Source organism: Embiotoca jacksoni, unplaced genomic scaffold, assembly GCF_022577435.1.
Source record: "Embiotoca jacksoni isolate LCO1_2020_lvr unplaced genomic scaffold, fEmbJac1.0.p SCAF_4, whole genome shotgun sequence".
NCBI classification, from domain to species: Eukaryota; Metazoa; Chordata; class Actinopteri; family Embiotocidae; genus Embiotoca; species Embiotoca jacksoni.
The window spans coordinates 11,558,367-11,579,235 of NW_027185392.1; the positions used below are offsets into that span (position 1 = coordinate 11,558,367).

The following is a 20,869-nucleotide window of genomic DNA, read 5'->3' on the forward strand; positions in this document are numbered from 1 at the left end:
TATACAGTATGAACATAAACATTTTTGTCGATTAGGTATTAAATTGCATAAGACAATAATTTACCAAATAATAGCGATGAAAGTTAAACATATCACTGCTATTTTTACCACTACCATCATTTTGATGCATAGTGTCACATACTTTTAAGTGATTATGGTTAGAGTGAATTTACGAGCTTCCTGGGGGTCCCTGGCACCCTCTCACACTAAGTACTGCGATTGGGAATCTGTACAGGAAGTGTGTGTGTGTGTGTGTGTATACGAATGTCTGCACATATATGTGTGTGTGTGTGTGTGCGCGTGTGCGCACATCACAAGCTGAGAACAGATAAAGTAAAAAAATACACCACACTGGAGCCACACCGGCAGAGTCGTCTGACAGCTGTCTGGATTAGATCCGGGGGTGAGTGAGGGAGAGGAAGGAAGAGAGAGAGAGAGAGAGAGAGAGAGAGAGAGAGAGAGAAATGACAGAGAGATGAGGGACATCCTGTTCAAAAAAGAAAAAAAAAAGAGTAAAAAACAAAGGATAGAGAGATTTCATGAGAGGCTTAAGAGTTTAAAGCTGCAACAATTACTAAACAGACAATCAAGAGAAAATGTATCAGCTACTATTTTGGAAATCAGTTTATCATTTGGGATATTTGAAAATTCTTGTCTGGTGCAGCCCAAGAGGACGAGGAAAGTTCAGACAGTGAAGGGAAGAGAGATACGCAGGAAGACGTGAAGTGCAAGACCACCGCTGCAGAAAAATCATATTCATGGACTTGCCTTTTCACATGTTCCAAATTAAGGTTTTAAGACTCTGTTTTTTCACCTTCCTTAAAAATTCTCTGAGGCTGTCAGAACTATTATGCTGTAGCCATATGAAAAAGAAAAAGGTGATATTTCTCCTCCATATTGTGCAGGAAAATCCTCTTGAAGCACTTGGAAAGTTTAATGTATTCTGCATATTGAAGCCCACCTCCTCTCCAGTCAGGGGCTGTTATGCAATACCGAGGTGTTCAATCTTTCCATTTTCCTGCTCAGAAGTACACCGATGCCACAAAGTTCAAAAGTAATTTGAAAAGCAGATTAAACTAAGGATTGACTGAAACAAGAAAGGAGAGGAACAAAGGTTCACAAAGCTAGTTAGAGAAAAGGCAAGCTCATAGATGACATTGTTACGTAGCGTAGATGTAATTAATACAAAATATTTCATGTGTGAACAATCACACGTATGCATGTTTTGTATTTAAAGGACATGTTTGTTGCTGTACAAAATAGGATTGATCCAGTAATAAGCATGTACGCGCTCTGTGCGCCAGGTGGTAAAATGCAGGTCATGAGTGGAGGACAGTAATGCTGAGTTATGGGCCTGGCAGTGCCCTTTGAGATTATATTACAGAGCCATGGACTCCTCACATACCTAGTTCTTCCTAAAACACAGCGCTGTATTGAGATGCAGAGACTGCCTGAAAATGCAAAACCAGCCTCACTGTCATTTTTAACAGCACCGTTTCAAAACAAATCATTACGGCCCGATCAGATATCCAGCACCATTCATCTTGAGTTAATGGAGGGTTGACCAGCTGCACACAGTGGACTTCTCTCCAGAGCGGTGCTCCTCTGTGCCTTGCTTGGCTGTACTTGTGTTAAATTGTGCTAAACTTAATAGGAAAATCCACGACTCGACTGAAAGTAAATATATCAATGAAACAACAGGGTGTAGTTCCAAACACCAGAAAGCCGATGGTTACCATGACACCACAAAGGAGAAACAACGACAGTGTTGAGCTCGGTGTTCCCTTTTCACGAACATTATGGAATTACATCACTGTAAATCAGAATCAGCAATGTTAAATCCAAAATGACCAAACATTATATAAAATACCAAGAGTTTAATTTGAATGCAAAATTGAACAGGGTAAAACAAGATATTTTGTTTGTTGTGGAGAAACAAAAATCATCAGTCACAGAAATATTGGAAAAGACAAAATTCCAGTCCAAAGGTGCAAAAGGGAAAACAATTTATAATACAGATCATAGATGAAAAGGGCAGTGGATTAAAGTGAGTTACATGATTCCTACTGAGACACTGCTGCCAACTCTACACCATGTAACCCAGAGATGAAATTGCATAATAAAGAATTTTACATCTGAACGTTATTACTGTCAATAATTATATCACATTAGGTGTCAAACTAAAGTGCTGGAAAAGAAATGCAATAAATCATCCCATATCCCAACTGCATTTCTTTTTTTCCCATTCCAGGTTTCAAAAAATTGCTGTCGTATAAACCTTATCATTTTGACAATGATGATGTAGGGCATTATGGGTAAAAAGTTTGACATGATCAAATGCTTGTCTCATCAGATAGAGATAAATAACCGGATGAGTAAATCAGGAGCATCCGGCTCCGATGGTTTGCCTTATTTTATTTTGTGCTCAAAACGCACATCAAAAGCTGAAACACAATCTTAAAACCCGTGGGACTACGTGGGAAAATGTAAATATCTTGCATGAAATGATAACTTTGTAATACTCAACCAGAACCCTGTCAGGCTAGAAGAGGCTTTGGTGAAACAAGCAAGCGTCAAGTATCAGCCTGCGGTTTTTATTCACCAACAGCTGCTGTTTAGCCACCAGTTTAGTTTCTGCGAGTAAATCCACTTTCTGTAAAGTTCAGCTGCACTCGGCAGAATTATGCAGGATATTTTTCTGCTGGATGTTCTTTCTATAGCTTGCGCAGACGATGTCAGCCGAGTTGACGGTCCTCGGATGCGGCACAGGACGTATCTGCTGAAGGAATGCGGCCACGTGCATCCCGGGCCACCAGCGAATGTGTTTCGAGTAGATTGGATCTAAACGCATCCTCGATGCCTCTTGGGCGCATTCACACCCTGATGTATATTAAGACCTGTCTATTTTTGATCGGATTACCCGACACGGATTTTAATGGCAGGTGTGAAAATGGGTCATTGTGAGCGGACAGCTGTACCTGAGCTACTGCTGGCCAGGTAAACCATAGATCAGATTAATACTGCACTAACTCTGGCTCAGCACTTGAAAAAGAAGAAAGATCAGCAAAAGCTCTGCTGACTCGCCGGTGATTTGAACTACTCGGCATTACACAGACACGGTCAGGTGTTGGTTAAGAGTGCAACAACACAGATGCTCTGACTATAACCAAACATAAGGATCCTCTCATTAAGTATCCACATTCTTTAATAATCATGCTTGTCTGTAGCGGGCCACAACACTCTGAAGTATAGCAGCTGAGACGGAAAAAAGGTTACACTTGGCAGTCAAGATAAACTTATCTGTGATTATACAACAGAACAATCAAAGTGCACATATGTAAGTGCAGTTTATACAGAAATGATTCAATTACAAATGACTCACACATGTATGCAAAAAGGTCGATGATATTTCCACAGTAAAACATTAAAGCTCAAAGATTACCATGAAAACAACGCAGATAGATGTAAACTAAGGGGGCCTTGTAAGTGTTTCCACATCTGTCCATTCTGTAGTTTAGAAACAGACCTCTCTTTCAAAAACATAATCATGAAGCAAAATTAATTTTGTATTTTCAATAAAAAAAAAATTTAAAAAAAGATTTTGCTTATTTGGGCCAATTAAAACGTCACATGTAACGTGATATTAAGAGATCCTAAGTAACAAATGTTTTGTTTGTGATTGCAACAAGTGCAGTGAAAAAAGTGGAAACAAATGAGCAAAATGTGCCGCATAATTCTTTCTGCGTGTGCAGCGTTTAGAAATCGGTTGTCTCCTATATTTCCTTTAACATGAACTGCTAAAAACAAACGACAGATACAGCTGGAACAGCTGCATAATAGAGTTTATATAAACATTTCCATAGGATGAGGAGGGCCATGTGTGCACTAAGTGAGTTTACGGAACAGTGTAGTGTGTGCGGTCAATTGAAGTACACGCTAGTGATGTAGACTAAACAGAGCAGGAGGAAGTTTGGGTAGAGAGCTCGGTGCCGCACTACAAACAATAACCACAACACAGTGACCCCAGACGCTCGAGGCAAGATAAAGCAGACACACACAGTTTCAGACACATACAGTACAGCAGCATCATCTCTTTCTTGATCACGATAGACTTATCGACAGTGCTGACGGCATAAATTAGCACAGTGCTGACGGCATAAATTAGCACAGTACTCACAGCCAATTGGTTCAACTGAGTCATTCGTTGCAAAGAAAACAAGGGTCATTGACTAAACTAATTATTCCTGCCACAGACGGTGCATTTTACACCAATGCCCTTATGCATTACATAACCTAAGACTAGTTCACACTTTAGGAGCACTACCTTCTGCTTCAGATGCCCAGAGCTAAAGATTCACAAATAAGCATATTGTCCACACAGGAGTCTTTCTTAAACTAGAGCTCTCACTTCTGTTTTAACTGGTGTAGGACAGTCACATACTTCAATATCATAAATATTTTTTATAATTAGACTGCAACAAATTCATTATATTACAAGGCATATTCAATGAATTGGTTTATTATTGTCCAGTTCTCTTATTTGAGATTAACGGTCTTTGAATTTAATAAGATTTCAAACATCTACTTACATTTTAATAACTCAATGTTTGCATTTTTGAGGTTCTTCAGCATACACATATGCCCCTACTGATTGCATCCATCTATCACTTTTTCTTTGCACTTCAAGCGTGGTGACAAACAAGCAGAAACCCCAAAGGCTGAAAAATGAATCCAATGCCAGGTACCAAACACTGCCGTTCCTTGGATGGCCCATTGAGTCTGGGGATTTCTATATAGCACCCCCGTTTAAATTGTATTAGGCCTAAAGTTGCACATAATTAAGGGTGGGCTCTAGTTGAGTGACAGGTGGTTACTGTGACAGTTGACTAGCTGCCTGCAGGTTTCAGCGATGGACTGTCAGCCACAGCCAGACATACAGACGGAAGCCAAATGGCGTATTTATGTACTAACGCTCACTATTCTGAGGTCATAAGTGTGCACAGATTGACAAATATGGAAACATGCAGTGCACGAAAAGTGCCCAGATGATTCAGTCAAAATGACGTGTTTCTTTTGTGCGCTAAACAACGGGCATAAAAACTGGGTCAATATTAGATTTTTAATCGAATAGTTGAGAATTTTGAACATTAGTTTTGCTTGAAATGCCCAACCATAATAAAAACTCATTCATTTCTGGGTGAAATAATTAAAGCTGGCAGATATGTTGGCGGGTGATGTATTCATTTGTAACGGTTAGTTTTGCTAAGTGTGGAACTGCAATGTGCGATTTGAGACAACACTTCCCTGTCCAAATTCAAGTACTTCACATTTAAGAGTCCTATATCTTAGCGTGAAAAGGGAAGTACGCCATCTGGAACACAACCAGTGACTCTCCGTGGCGCAGGTTTCAGTTCCCAGGCTTCATTCAGCCCACCTCTGCTCCATCCACACACCACCTCATTGCCCATTTTTGGATTAGCCCACACATGGCATCATGAAAACAGGAATATGAGTAGTCAGTCATAGGAGAGGCTGTTGGTGGGGAAAAAGAATAAGAGAGGACTTCAAATGTGTTACCAGAGGAGAAAAGTGTCAAGATGGCAGGAGCTGATGGAAGGAGTGATGACGACAGGAGGATTGACAGCAGGCTGCACATATAAGCTGCTCTCCTGTCCTGCAGATCAAGTGATAAATATTTGAGCTGAAGCACATAAAGACACAGAGACACCAGCAAGCAAAAATGTGCTCTCACACACACACACACACTTCAAATTACTAAGAAAAAGAGAAACCAACTCTTCCACACTCAGAGAAAGTTAAAACAAGGAGCCAAGTAAAACGAGGTGTCTGATTCCAGACAGAAGAAAAGCCGGAGGTAAGCAGTATGGAAATGAGCAGGTAGGCTTGAGCATATTATATTTTAGTGCATGCTGGGTAAGACAGACGGCACAAGCACTCCTAACACAAGTTGCCCACTGACCTCCAGACACAAACAAAACACTGCCTTTTCACAAGGGCGGAGGGTGGAGATATATGGTGGTTCATTCAGACCAGCAAAAGCTTACTTATCTGAATGCCTGGGCAGTTCAGGTTTATGAGCAACCTTATATAGGACATGCACCAGTTAGTCATCAATGTTGTTGTTGCAAATGTTGTCAAGGCAAACACTTTCACCCCATCTATGTCTGTTGATGTCAGTAGAGTCGCACATATTCAGATCAAATCAGTGGAAATCTAAAGATCAGCCCAGTATCTTTGAGGTCATTACAAGTATCAGAAATGTTAAGCACTGCCTAATAATCGTTTCATAACTGGGTCAAACTGCACTTTCTGCCAGAGCATTGCTTGTTCCTAAATTAGGCTGGTGCCAGGGATACATAAACCCGAGAGCAACACACCAAACACGTCACTGTATGACTCACACCTATTGTGTGCTGATGAATCATAATCATTAACTCTGGTCCACATTTCAACTGTCAGAACTGCTGCTTTCAGAGAAAAGAAAAATGAAACAATTGAGATGCAATGAAATAAATTACACCACCAGTACATGCATCGTTCAAGCACCCACACAACCAACATCCAACAATGCGATGATTAAATGTGACAGCCACTATCTAATCAGCTTCATCCAAGCTATACGGAGAGAGCAGCCACACTGACGAGCAGAAATGATACTGCCAAGTTAATCCATGGACAAATGAGTCACGTATGATAATAAGACTGCTTTTAAAATGTGAAATTGCGGACTAAATATGAAGAAATACGTGTTTTACCCCACCTCCGAGATTCAGGCAAACACAGAGAAATATTCCCTAATAATTTGATTTTCTCCCATTTCAGGCTGCTTCACTCATCCAAGCCAATGAATATCTGCTATTTAACAAGATTACCATATCTCTCCTTTTAATTCTTTATTAATTCTTCCAACAGTCTAATATGAGAATAGCTTATCCATAATGAAATTGTATCTTGCAAAACCATATGGATATCATAATTTGACAACGCCTGTGGGTTTCTCACTGTCACTATGGTGCACTCTCTGAGTAACACTCATTCCTAATATTTTAGGAAGCCGACACGCCTAATTTAGTGCAGCATCGCGTGCTCACAGCACATCCTGTGGAAGCTCAATTCTGGAGAGAAGAGTGCATCTGCGTGCATGTGCAAACGTGTGTTGGCCTTCTGTTTCAAGAACACAGATATTGCATGTGCACATACAAGCAAGCTGACACACAGATGCTGACAGTGAATGCTGAGACAGTGGTCTCTGAATATTTCCCAGAAATGGTCTGTGCTCTGGCAGTAATACTGGGCTTGGAACTAAGGCTGGATCTTTATCTTAATCACCAGCTTCCTGGCTTTTCCCTCTTCAACACACACACACACACACACACACACACACACACACACACACACACTAGCACCAGCATCAGCTTCCCCAAATGTTCAACCGAGGCAGACATGAACACACAAAGTATGACAGTGGATGAAAAATATACATGCGGGTTTTCCTCGCTTGCCTGAGTGTTACACGCTCTCACAGAACAGGAGGAATCCAGAGATGATTCTTCCAGTCGTTCCCTGCTCGCTGCATGCCAACTGGAGGCTAATGGAGGAAATGGATCACGTAGACAGACTCCCCTTCCTCACAGCAGCCAAGAGGCCATATTTGAAAGGGGGGGGGGGGGTGAGAGATGGATTCATCTCCCTGGTCCTATCATGTCATTCACCTTCGGGAGACGCCAGCTTCCATCCAGGGAAGGAGACTGAGGGAAAACACCCTGTTCTTGCTCATTTTCAGTAAATCACACACTGTGCAGGAGACAGGGGGTGAGGTGAAGGACTACACCAGTGTCTGCTCCCTGCAGTGTTAGAAATATCCAAGAGTGCTGTCTTTTACAAGCTTGGCAGCGAGCGCTGTGGGGACACGATGACACACCACCCACCAGCAAACTCAAACCAGGTTGTTGATTTTTTTTTTTTTTTTTTTTTTTTTTTTTTTAATGCAGTGAAGGATGACTAAAATAGGGATGAATCCGGTCAATCTCCTGAATCCTGCAATGTGTAGACACACCCTACACAATTTCAAAAAAATGGGCAAATTCTAAACTACTGCTGAAACAACTGTGACAACACATTTCAAATTCAGCTGCCACTGACTCATCTAGAAAAAGCTTGACATTTGTAGAGGAGAATTTCAAAATCAGAACTAGTTACATTTTCTGTGAGGAGCACAGCTACCCTCAGTTTGCATCAATGCTGTTATTTATGCTTTTCAAATAAAACTTACATCAGTGAAGAATTACAACTTGTGGCCAAAGTAGCAGAACTAAAAGACACAACGTGAGAGCCTCTGCAGGGGTAACTTTCCCCAGTTTGAAACAGATGTAAGCGTCGTCAGTGACAGCACAGCCTGTTACTAATGAATAGAATTGATTGTGCAATCAATTGTGGCAATGAAAAGACCTGTGGCCATATTAATAAACAGGTACAAGCGAGACAGAAAAAAAGATTTACATGGAAATTCATCATTATGTAACTGGATATTTATTGGAAGGCACTGTTTAATGGAAAGCAATTGTTTTACTGTGATTTCATTGGCTCAGAACACATGGTGGCAAGCTGGAATAAAGAGTGAGAGACATATGAGGCTGAAAACGTCACGTAACAGACACATTTAAACAGATCTTTAAAAAAAATAAAAAAAAACACTCAGCAACATCTGTAAATCTTTTTGATTGAATCTGATTTCAAATACAAATGTTGACTCTATCTGTTGCTGGGGGCGTGCATGAAAGTTAAGATGCAGAAATTGAGGACAAAACCCAATGAGATTTGATAATAAATAAACAAACGGTTATCAAGCGGAACAATTCTTTCAAATCCCTCAATTTCCTAAGGATTCAAGCTTGTTTAGCCAATTCTCTCCGACAGACAAAAAAAAAAAAACATGCTAACTATGAGACCGCAGAGCAGACAGAGTAAAACTGGACTGGTATGCACAATGCAATGTTTGGTCAAAATGTTCACCGTCTCAGACGCATAAATCAAATGTGGCCACAACTAAACACACGTGTAAAGCATGCCATGAATGCACAAGACTAAATGAAGACTTTGCATCACCGATGGTGACTGTGTGCGCAAATTCTGGCCCTCATATTTACCATATGAACCCCACACAAGCACTGTCCTCCCTCTGGTGAAGGACAGACAGAGAAATGTGTCTCTGATGGGGAAAGACGCTCTCTGAGGTTTCACATTCCTGGGATTCCGTCTGAAGACCACTGCAGCCCATTTAAAACCATTCCCCATATGGAGGGGAAAAAGACCCAGGACATGCGAGCAGGAAAGGCAGCCGAGTAGTAGTAAACACATATCCCATCACAATGATGTTACGTACTCTCCGTGAGCTGAGCGGTCGTCAGTGAACGACAACAAACTTATCATTTGAGTGATATACGGTTGCTGATAAAAAAAAGATGCCGATGAAGAGTTGGAAATCTGATTCCGGCTGAAAACCGTACAGTCGATACAAAATACTGCTCCGAGTCTTTTAATTCTTACAAACTCTTCTCTGGTGAGTTTCAGAACTGATTTTAGGATCTTACTACTTGTGCTTAATAAAGCCTTGAATGGTCAGCTGTGAGCTGTTTAACCACTATGAGCCTGCACCTGATTGCAGCCCGAGATCCTCCAGCTGGGCCCAACAATTGGGGCCACAACCCTGACTTGTTACTGAAGCCTTCGCTGTTGATCTTTCGAGCAGGCAAACTATGTCCTCTTTTAAATATCTTCTTGAGACTCACTTTTATCGAATAGCTCGTCTTAATTGTTAATATTCGCCTGTGTCTATATATTTTATTCCACCTTGTTAAATTCTACGATTTGGATTTTTATTTTTATTTGTATTACTGTTAAGCGCTTTGTTTTTTGAAAGTGCTCTAAAAAATAAAGTTATTACTAGAGATGCAGGCTAAAGATAAAAAACCCAACGAGGCTACCTCCCTCCTAGTAAAACAACGACACAGCTCTTCCAGGCAAACCAGAAAATGTCTGCTTAGTTTAATACATGTTATTAATAAACAGGCGTATTGCAGCACACCACATAGTATATTAGTGTCTATCTCCTGCTTTTCCTCAAAATAAATCAATGACATTGGGAATCATTTGTGATATGATTTATATAATTTCATATATTATTGTGACATATGAAGAAGCTCTCAGATTTGAACCTGCTGAAAGTGCCTCAAAACGTGAGTGTCCTAAAGCCAAGTCATAAAATGTAGCAAAGCTTAATTGCAGATAATAAAAATAATAATAACTACATATCACAACATTAAAAGATGATGGGACTCGTCAGTGACGTCAGCCTGCTACGTTAACACAACATTTACAACGCTGTTGTCATTGCTAATGGCTGCTAACAACCGAGGCTCATTCACTTTGCCTCTCTCGGTGTCGCTCGGGGCGTTTGTGGTCAATTTAAAAAGATATTAATTCACCGAGAGGAACAAAAAAAAAAAAAAAAAAATAGACATAAGATAGAAGATGAGCTGAAAGTCTTCGCATCACTCGGGACACACGGTGTCCGGCTCCACAATCAGCAGACGTTATTTAGCATGCTTCGGCTAGCTACGGCTAGCTTTGCTATCGTCTCCGGAGCGGTGCAGGAGGTGGAGGAGGAGGTGGAGGAGGAGGTGGGGGTTTAAATTCACTTACCTGTCAACCGCAGCTTCACCGGGCCGTTTCTCCTCACTCCTTGGTTAGACATCCCCCTTCGCGTTCCAGCTTGATGAAAATCGACAAAAAAAAAAAAAAATAAAAAAAAAAAAAAAACAACAACAAAAAAAAACAAAGTGTTCTTAATTCACGTGTGAGTTTATCAAACAGGTTTCTCCCAAAACAAATCCCGCCGCTAGCTCGGGGTTAGCTTGTAGTATCACCATAGCAAATCACGCCGACCGCGCAGGCGACACCAGCGGGCTGATGACCGCACCGCTGGGGCGACGCGCTCCACGCGGACACCTTTTCTGCAGGGAAGAGAAATGACTCCGGTCCCGGGAGACAACCATGCCGCGTGCCCACGAGGACCGATCGCAAATCAAGCGTCTTCGCGTCCGGACGGGCGGCTGCTTGAAGTGAAGTTGGACGCGATGATGGTTGAGGACCGAGCTGGTGAGGAGCTGCTGCTGCTGCGAGGCAGCGAGGCGGGAGGGAGGGAGGGAAGGAGGGAGGACACGGCAGCACATCCGGTACGACCCTTCAAAATAAACTTACAATTAAAACGACGCGTTTATTTGATGCCAACTATTTCCCCACCGGCGCTTGAAATACTTTTCTTTTTTTTTATTTTATTTTCATGTCTATATCGAGAGAGTTTGGCGCAGTTCAGTTGAGACAGAGTATTGCAGTAGTACTGAGAACCCCCTACCGGGTTAATACTAATTGATATATCAGGCCCTGGGTAAAAGCACACATTAATATCGAAGCTATGTGGGTTCATCAACCCAGTGTTAAAAGAAAAAGATGACCGCCTCAAATGTAATGTATCTGGTATACATGCTAGATAAAAAAAATTTGTCTCAATCACTTAAAAGAAACAATAACTTATTAACATTTGATCATTATACACCCAATGTCTCCTGCATAAACCAATAAACATAATAAGGGTTTTCCTAAGGATGGATCCTGTATAAATGCAGGTCTCCAGTGAGTCTCTGGGTCTGGTTCTGGTCCTTCCTGCACCCTCATGGGTCACCATACAGCCATACAGTATAGCTTAATATACTGTGAAGGCATTTAAACACAAATTTCATTCATAAAATCGTTTACAATACTATAGACACAACAGGGTCTTTATAGCATTCAGGCTCCCGACAGAGAATGAGCACAGTGTCATCTAGTGGTGATAAGGAAACAGAATTGCATTGCCTACTTCTCACCAAGAACCATCTGTTCTCACCTCCTTCACCTTCATTGATCAATCCTAGCGTGTTTCTCTGTTCGTAGCCTGCTTTTCTGTCTATTTCTATGTCTATTTATGTCTGTCTGTTTTAGTTTTTTTGCACACTGAGAGAACAAGTTACAACCAGAGTCAAATTCCTTGTATGTGTAAACATACCTGGCCAATGAAGCTGATTCTGAATAACCATTAAGGAAAAATACTTACAAATGAATAAAATTTATTTACAAATATTTTTTTCAAAACAGGGATATTTTGTCTTTGTACTGCTTTGTACAAAGTTTAAATGTCTAAAAAAAAAAATTGCAAAAAAAAAAAACCCACATGGTAAGACTGTTTTTGTTTTATGTTACAAAGAAGAAACTAGACATGTTAAAACTGGAAAGTGCTCTGGTCCTCAGCGATCTGGAAGGCGAAGCAGTCTGCGCCGGCCTCAGGAACCACAGACTCATCTTCATTCTGAAAGACAAGAGGGCCACGAGGACAGAAGCCTTAGAGGATAAATCAAGTTGTGGCATGTTTTGAGGATGGTCATAAGACCATCCTCAAAACACACAAAAAATTAAAACATATTCTCCTGAGCCAACAAAGGGAATTTTGTGAAATGGTTAATATTATTGGCAAATTGTTTGCAGTCAATCTACACTCAATAACCCATAAGGAAGATACATTTATTAAAAACTAAACTGAATTTGAAAGTATTCAGGCTCTGTGCTGCAGCACTTCAGGTTATGGTAATGTCCTGTTTGCTTTAATTATTCTTGAAATGTGTTTTCAACTTCACTGGATTCCACCAGTATCAACCTGAATTGACTGAGCATAGTTTAGAACAACATTTACCTCTTCAGAGAAGAATGTGTCTATAATGTTGAGAGATGACTTGTAGACAGCATCATTGCCATGGGCCTGCAGTGCCTCGATCTTGTCCAAACCACCCAACTCCTCGATCATTAGGCACAGTTTCTCGGTCTCACCAGTTTTGGCTGCCATCTGTGAAGAAAGGAAAAAACATCTTAGACCCACAGTTCCCTCACATAAGAGTTTAACCTGCAACTGTAATCGGTTTTAATCTGTGACGGTCAAAAATCACTCTGTAACGTCACTGAGATCCAATTCTGTAAATCTCCATGTTTCTTAATCTCAGATATGTTTAGTGTTCATCTATGTTTTTCCAGGAACTAAAAACAAATGTCTGTTGGCAGAAGTGTGTGAAAGGTAAATTCAAAGGCTAATGTCTATTCAAATACTTAAGATTCTTCAAGTTGTAGGTAATAGTCCATTATTAGCCTTCAGGCCTGCACACATGGCTGGATCCCCACAAATAGTTCGAAGTTAAGTGCCTTTCCTTAAATTGCCACAACTGTAGTTTTCGGTAGTTGTCTTTTAAAAACCCACCCTACTAGTTTTTGCGTGTATTTTCCAATTTACTTCAAATAGAGGTTCAAGTATTACTGCACACCAAATCTCCAATTACTATTTCTAGATAAAGATTATAGACTTTTCTGAATAGAAAAGATGTGTTTCATAACCAGCTTTTTCAGCTTCGCACATCAAGTCACTCATTTCTCATCATGCGTGCGATCGGATATCTAGATACCACAGTAGAATATACAAGATGTGCTGATGTGATCACAATTTAGATATAAATCTACTTTTACTGCATTACTGCAATGTAAATACTGTATGATGTTCTCCATGAACTCTCGAAAAGAAATTGTCTGTATATTGGTTTTTATAATACACCAAGAGGAATTGATAAAGTCTACAACAACCCTCTGAGGACACTTGTAATGTCAGATGAGTTGGGGTTAAAACCAATTCAACATATTGCCCAGGTTGTTAACTGTAGCATTTTCATTGCCCTGCAGTTAAAAGCTTTACCTTGCGAGGCAGCTGGATATGCGAGATTACAAAATCATCTTGTCAGGCTTCAAGTTAGGCACTTTTCGCTTCACCACAGTGGTTTGGACCAATCAGCGTCCGAGGAGTACTGGCAGCTACAGGTGGTGTTTAGGTTTGACAGTGAGAACCTACGACGAGGCCTCCGGAAGAGGTTAGAGCATAGATGCTGCTATGGCATGAATTGCATCAGAACTGGAGACGGCAAGAATGGTCTCTATCCAAATTGCTAATTAACTATCCTCAGAATGTGCCTCGCTGTTTTTGTTTCCTCATTGCCGCTCTCCTACAATGTGAAATGGTTTGTTGAGCTGATTGGCTGAAGTTAGCCCAACACAGACATGATAGACAGATGGTTCATCCAATCATCTGCCAACTATTTTAGGTTCCTTCCCCATTTCCAAAGGTATTTTCTCAAAGGGTTCTGTGTAAAAAAAAAAAAAAAAAAAAAAGTATTTCTTTTTTATATACCTGTAAAATATTGCAGACTGCATCCAGGATGACCAGGATCAACTTGCTGTCTTTGACTGTCAGTAGTTTCAGCAGAGGCTCTAGCACGTTGCACTTGACCAGGTAGGATACCTGATCCATTGATCCACCACTGGTGTAATTGGTGACAGCCCACACTGCCTCCTTCTGGGTCTTGTAGTCACCCTAAACAGAAAACACATCAGTAGTACAGTAGAAATACTGGAGAGGTTCTAAAGGAGCCTCCATTAATAGATAAAACATGAGCATGAGATGTTTAAAATAAATGCCTTAGAAAATGAGAAAATTTAATTAAAATTCACCCAGTATGATTTACGCCAATAGGTCTGCTTTATATTTCTATCTGTTCCTGTGCTCTGACCTGCTGGAGAATCTCCACCAGGATGGGAATCAGGCCGGCATTGATAACTTCCTGAATCTGGTTGTCCTTGCCGGCAGTGATGTTGGACACTGTCCAGGCTGCTTCTTTCTGGATGTTGTGCTTGTGGTGGCACAGCAGGGAGGGGAGCATTACCAGGGCACCTGCATTCAGCACACACTGGGTCTGCTCATCTGTCCCAGTCACAATGTTGCCAAGGGACCTCAGGGCTGGAGTCTGGGAGGTGAAGGAGAAGAAGTCAATTATTTGAAGCACTCATGATCTAGAAATTATATCAGAGAAATTTTTGACATGTCTGGCAGAATATTAACAGATGTGATGTTACAAGCAATTACATTTAAGGGCACAAAGACTTTCATCAAACTCTGTCATGATGGCAAGAATAATTAATAACATACGAAAAGAATACTGGCATTGTAGACACTGGTCTATCCGAACTTTCAAATGTCACAATTTGACTTTAATAAATTTAACAATACATACCACAATGGGGAGCTCCCCGCAAGCGAGAAGCTGTACTAGACGGGGCACCAAGCCAGCTTGCACCACCACCTCTATCCTCTCATTGGAGCCGTCGGTCAGATAGGACACAGCCCAGCAGGTGTCAGCCAGGGCTTCCCAGTCGTTGTGGTGCAGGAGGCGCATCAGGGCCGGAAGCAGCTGCTGCACCGCCGCCAAAGGAGGGTCTGGGTTCTTGTTCCGGCACAGGTTGGAAAGCGTCCAGGTGACGTTGCGCAGATAGCCAGACTGGTACAGTGAGTGGAGAGTCATGCGTTGTTTTAGAACAATGAGTCATAACGTAATAGCTGTCACAGCAATATGCAGTACACAGTGACGAGACTTATTTATTCAAAGAGTTCTCAAAAAGAAAGCCTCTCCAAACAGAAGAAGTTCAGTTTTCAGCATTAGTCCCTCAAAACAAAATAACCTCAGAGTATCACGATGTGTAACAACACAACACCAAAACTTTTAATAACGAATCTTTAGAAACAGATGCAATTTAATAAAAATGCTCAGTACAAATGTTAGAAAGGCAGCTCCGGTGCTCTTTGTGCATTGTGGATAACAGCTTTTAAAAAAAATAAGATAAGATTGACTTTATTAATCCCACAGTGGGGAAATTCCGTATATACGTAAATAAGAGCTCAGTAAATAAGAGCTCAGTGCAGCTGATTTGCCTACACCAGTTATGTTTTGTCATTTTGATGCGAGGTATGAACAGCAGTCACACCTCATGCCAGCATGCCATGCAAAATAACGTTTCTGTTAAAGCCAGCACCGTAGTATTACTTGATGGACACTCACAGGAAACACAGACAGGTCAGGGGAGGCCAGCAGGGCCAAGAGTGGCTGGAGACCACCGTGTTTAATCACCAGATCTCTGTAATTGGATCCATCACCTAAATTTAGGAGGCAAAGAAATTTACAGTCATCTCTAGCAAATAAATTAAAATTACTGTAGGTTACTGTATGTGGTTAACATGAAAAATGCAAATAAAAGCCCTCAATGTCCCAGGCCAACAAAAATTTCAGACCGAACAAAGGAAGAATAATTGTACACAATAATCTGCAGCAGATTCTGACATCTCAAAACACTAAACAATATAACGGTGCAGAATGTAGTCACGGAGACAAAGCAGGAAAACAAGCCCATGGTACCTGCAATGTTACCCAGGGCCCATATGGCCTGCTCGCTGATGTGCTGGTGGGGTGACATCACCAGGCTGATGAAGGCTGGAATGGCCCCTCCGTCTACTACGACAGTGGTCTGGTCGGAGGTACCTGAGGCGATGTTAGTCAGGGCCCAAGCGGCCTCGAATTGGATGGGAGGGCATTCAGACAGAGCCAGAAAACTAACGAACCTCGGGATGAGACCGGCAGCGATTATGCTGTTGATCGGTGGGTGCTTTTCTCTGGAGAGGAGCTTTCTGTACATCAGGGAAAAACACAGCTGGCTAGTTAGTGAAAGCAAAGGACCTTCAAGGAAAAGGCAAGGAAAGCTGCAACACTGTTAAATATCATTAATAACTACCTCCAAAGCAATACAGGTGATATCTAGGGAGGTAGGGTATTAGATTTTTTTTTTTGCCAATATCCAAAATGCAAATATTTTTCAAATATTTTGGCCATTACCAAAACCGACATGTGAAAATATTTGCTCCCACCTAATAGCCGGGAATATAAAGTCTCTTAATATATTATTGTGCCTACTCTTATTGTGATACTCAATTAGCAGATGCATATATAAAATACAATGCTTTTCAAAATGTACAAGTTCACTGGCCAAAATTGTAAAAAAAAAAAAAAAAAATTAATAAAAAAAAAACAGGCTAGGTTATGTAAAACATGCCATATCTATTTTTATGTGACAATGTATTTCTATCAAAACTGCAAGATTTGTTGAGGTTAAACAGGTTTTGACAATGCTTTCCCTGAGACAATCATTGCAAATAACATCAGACACTTTAAAAACCCTACACACTGCATACCTAATGGTGCACCCTTTTTCTGACTCAATGCAAGAGAGGTGATGACTTCATGTTGCACCCTCACACCAGGCAGGGAGGATTTAGTCAAGTCATTGAGCAATAAGTCATGATCACATCATATAATTAAATTATAAAACATTCATTTTGGGACGATCCCAATATTTCATTTTAAATCCTTAATCAAGCCATGACGTGACGATATTATTGTGCATCACAAATGACATAATGACATTTTAACAGATTTGGAAACAGAAGTGCTCTTTTTCTACTCAAGAGAAAAATGCTGAATGACCCCTTAAGAATATGTTTGAACCCTTAAGAGAATTTGAACAAGTTACGGACACCAAGTTGTTGGTTGCCTGGTTTGTGTGGAAGCATGAAATCCCACAGTAAGTGTAGGTGTATGTGTGTGTGTGTGTGTGTGTGTATGTATATGGTTGTTTTTCTAACATAAAGAAACTGAAACCCTTCAGTTAAACTACTATTCTGAATACTTTTACCTGGCAGCCTGTGTTGCCTGCAGCTGATGATCTATAATCTGGCTGTTTACACCTCCAACAATCTCCTCAACAGACCAGTGCTGAGGAGGCTGAAAACAGAAGCGAGAGAGGATTACTAGCCTGTAAAGCTGGGTCAAACACCAATTAAAAATAACCCTCTTCATTCAGTGGAACACGCTTGGAATATGTTTAGATCAGAGTTACAGATTCAGGGCAAAGCAGATCAATTGTTAAAAACAATAATCTTGACAACCTAATATTTCCTGGTCATCAGGAGTATTGTACCTGATGCCTCCTATTTTAAAACCAAGTCCAACACCTTTCAGTGTTGTCATGTGTCAGACACATGGTTTGCTTGAAGATTTTCACTGACCCTTGACCACTGTGTGCAAACAGAGCAGGCTGACCTCTTTTTAAAATCAGCCCATAAGGTCCATGTTGGATAAGAATGTTTCTCCTGGGAGAAGACAGTATTGGCACTAAAGCGATTTTAGCTCAATTAAATTATGTAACCAAATGTTTCAAACATGAAAAATACACAGAGAGCAGCTGTATTTATTTCAGGTCCATCCTGTTTGCACTCACAGACAAAACAATAGAGTCAGTGTTGTGGAAGCAGTAGTGGAGAGAGTATGCAGATCTTTTACTTCAGTAAAGGTTGCAATACAACCATGAAAAAAATACTCAATCACAATTACCGGTCCTGCATTAAAATTCTTACTTAGGGGAAAGAACACAAGTACTCATCATGCAAAAGGCCCCAGTTTAGAGTTATATTTATCATATGTGAATTACTGGAATATTACTTCATTGGCAAGTAATATAAGCAGCATGTTAATGATGTCATGGTGGAGCAAATTTTAACACTTGGCACTGTTGGAGTGTCGACTTTATGTATATCGATGCATACATAGCAACTGATCATACATTTTAGGTATAAAATATTTATCTGAAAAGTAACTTGTAAATAAAGCTTTCAAATAAATGTAGTGGAGTCGAAAGTAGCCTCAAATGAAAATATTGAAATAAAGTACATACTGTACCTCTAAATTATATTTAGGTACAGTATCTGTGTTAATGTCCCTCATTACTTTCCACCAGTGTGTGGACGGGACATTGGAGATGAACGAAGGCTGATTAGCTGCAGGCTACCTGCGCGTTGGGATCTTTCTCCTGAAGAGGGGAGGTCGGCTCATCCAGAGGGTTTTGGACGTTTCTCCTTTTCAGGATCTGATCATCTTTCTTTGCTTTTCGCAGCTCCACGTTGACTTCCGCCCTCCTGCGCCTGAGCTCCTGAAGGTGCCGACACCCAGACACACACCCAGACACACACACACACGGGATAACATTTAGCGGGATTAACTCGCTCTATTAATTTTCTAACGCCGGCTGTTCGTGGCGGAGCTTACGTTGGCATCTTTCCCTTTGTTTTTGAACTGGTTGAGTCGAGCTCCGCTGTCAGCTGACATTCCGGACCGTTGAGCGAGACGATCGATTCCACCGATCTTGAAGACGTTTCTGTGTTGAAGCAGTTTGACGAGCTCACAGTTAAACAGCGCACCAACGGCTGCGTCCACCACCTTCATTAACTTTGTGTTAGTTTGTTAGCAGGCAGGCGGCTAAGCTCACTGGAGGGCTGCCTCGAAGCCAAGCCGGTTATCTAACGCCATGTGGCCCGACGCACACGGAACCAATGTACAAAGCCCCCCCCCAAAAAAAAACACACAAAAAAAACCCGAACCCACTGAAAATTCGTGGGAACAAAGATTAGACAATCAAACTACAAGCAACAAAAGAAAAGAAACTAAACAATTCATGTAACGACACATTTCTTTAAAATGTATATTTGGCCACAGATCATGAGCAACGTGCTTACCGTCCAGATTTCTTGCAATTTTTTTTTTTTTTTTTTTTTTTTTGTACAACAGACGTGACGTCATATTTATACAACCCCTTTTTTTTACTGCTTTATGATTGGTCCGTTGGACTATGAGCGCCGGCTCGTTGCACACGGTTGAAAAAAAAATGCATCAAACAAGAAAGCCGTTGTCAAAGGCAACCGCTGGCAGTATCGCGAGATAAAGTGGCTACATTGCGCGCAGGCTGAATGCCATGGAGGACTACTACTGCTTTGTCTGGCGTCCCCATTGTACCGTGGGTAACTATTTATATGCTATACTGAACGTCCAATTAATCATCGACAGAAATCCATGTCCAAGTGTCTGTTTACACACTGTCTCTTAACTGCATATAGCATGTTTTCCAAGGAATGCGACGTAACGACCCAGTGGCCTAATGGATAAGGCATCAGCCTCCGGAGCTGGGGATTGTGGGTTCGAGTCCCATCTGGGTCGCATTTAGCTTCCTTTTCAGGGCTTCGGGCCAAGTCACTACAGTGAATAAAATGTATAACGTCTTCATGCTTTGCACCTCCTTTCACCGTTCAACCTTTCCCATTGAGCGGCTATAGTTCCAACTATATTATCAATATATTTAAATACTACTACCCAGAGCAGCACGGGTGTATTATTTATAATTTTGGCTTGAGCGATCATTACAAGCGAAGGTCAAAATAAGTAAAGAAACACGGCATTCACAGTTTTTCTTCTATATCAAAACCCATATTCTTAAGAGCAACCACAAACGTGTAACTTTAATGGTAATATGGAGTACAATAAATCAAAAATGTCTCACTGAAAAGTTATTATATCTTATGCAATTAAGTTTTTTTTTATGCTTTTCCTGTTTTGCTTCATGCCTGTTGTTGAAAAAAATTTTTAAAAATGTAAAAGAAAAAAGGGGGAAGTATATAAGGGAAATGGCGAATTAAATGTGGTGCAAAATCTTCAAATCTTTCAATTAAAAAATAAATAAATAAAAAGCACAGTTGCAGCAGGTAAACTTCAGCTGCATTCCTGTTTGAAGGCATGTCCAGTGAAGAGAAGAAATTCGTTACCTCATGCCTTATAAAGTATTCATTCGAAGTCAAAGTATTTAAAACAATATTTAAGTATTCATTGCCCTCCTGTGGGCACATAGGGAACTGCAGCATACCATTAAAATGGAACAAACCAAAACATCAAATTCAATCAGTGCAAAAATATATTTTCTTTCCTCTACATATCTTCACCATTTGACACTATTCTTC

General features: G+C 40.8%; 2 protein-coding genes and 1 non-coding gene across 3 annotated transcripts in view; 1 reads left to right on the forward strand and 2 right to left on the reverse strand.

The window, feature by feature from the left end:
* The window catches only part of LOC138208800 (E3 ubiquitin-protein ligase SMURF2-like), a 60,042-nt gene extending 48,839 nt beyond the window's left edge, over nucleotides 1-11,203 (reverse strand). Inside the window, exon 1 of the mRNA XM_069166921.1 lies at nucleotides 10,723-11,203. Within this exon, the coding sequence (XP_069023022.1) occupies nucleotides 10,723-10,774 (52 nt within the window). The 5' untranslated portion in view covers nucleotides 10,775-11,203. The remainder of the gene's footprint in view (nucleotides 1-10,722) is intronic.
* A 1,090-nt stretch (nucleotides 11,204-12,293) lies between these two features.
* On the reverse strand, nucleotides 12,294-19,620 carry LOC138208801 (importin subunit alpha-1-like). Its single transcript, XM_069166922.1, has 11 exons — nucleotides 19,598-19,620; nucleotides 19,131-19,239; nucleotides 18,874-19,014; nucleotides 17,722-17,810; nucleotides 16,392-16,660; nucleotides 16,038-16,132; nucleotides 15,216-15,479; nucleotides 14,715-14,948; nucleotides 14,336-14,518; nucleotides 12,806-12,955; nucleotides 12,294-12,424 (listed from the first exon to the last, which is right to left on the reverse strand). Exons 2-11 carry the CDS (start codon nucleotides 19,188-19,190, stop codon nucleotides 12,338-12,340), a joined length of 1,572 nt encoding a protein of 523 aa, XP_069023023.1. The 5' UTR covers nucleotides 19,191-19,239; nucleotides 19,598-19,620; the 3' UTR covers nucleotides 12,294-12,337.
* Nucleotides 19,621-20,002: 382 nt separating this feature from the next.
* On the forward strand, nucleotides 20,003-20,075 carry trnar-ccg (transfer RNA arginine (anticodon CCG)). Its single transcript has one exon. It is a non-coding gene; the product is annotated as a tRNA-Arg (tRNA).
* Nucleotides 20,076-20,869: the final 794 nt, after the last annotated feature.

Bases quoted from the DNA above. Each gene is read 5' to 3' on its own strand.
- LOC138208801 (XM_069166922.1), bottom strand. From the start codon at position 19,190: ATGTCAGCTGACAGCGGAGCTCGACTCAACCAGTTCAAAAACAAAGGG. The intron at 17,811-18,873 runs GTAGCCTGCAGC...TTCTGTTTTCAG, and splicing joins AGAAAGATCCCAACGCGCAG to CCTCCTCAGCACTGGTCTGT. The intron at 14,519-14,714 runs GTCAGAGCACAG...TTTTCTGTTTAG, and splicing joins TGGTGGAGATTCTCCAGCAG to GGTGACTACAAGACCCAGAA.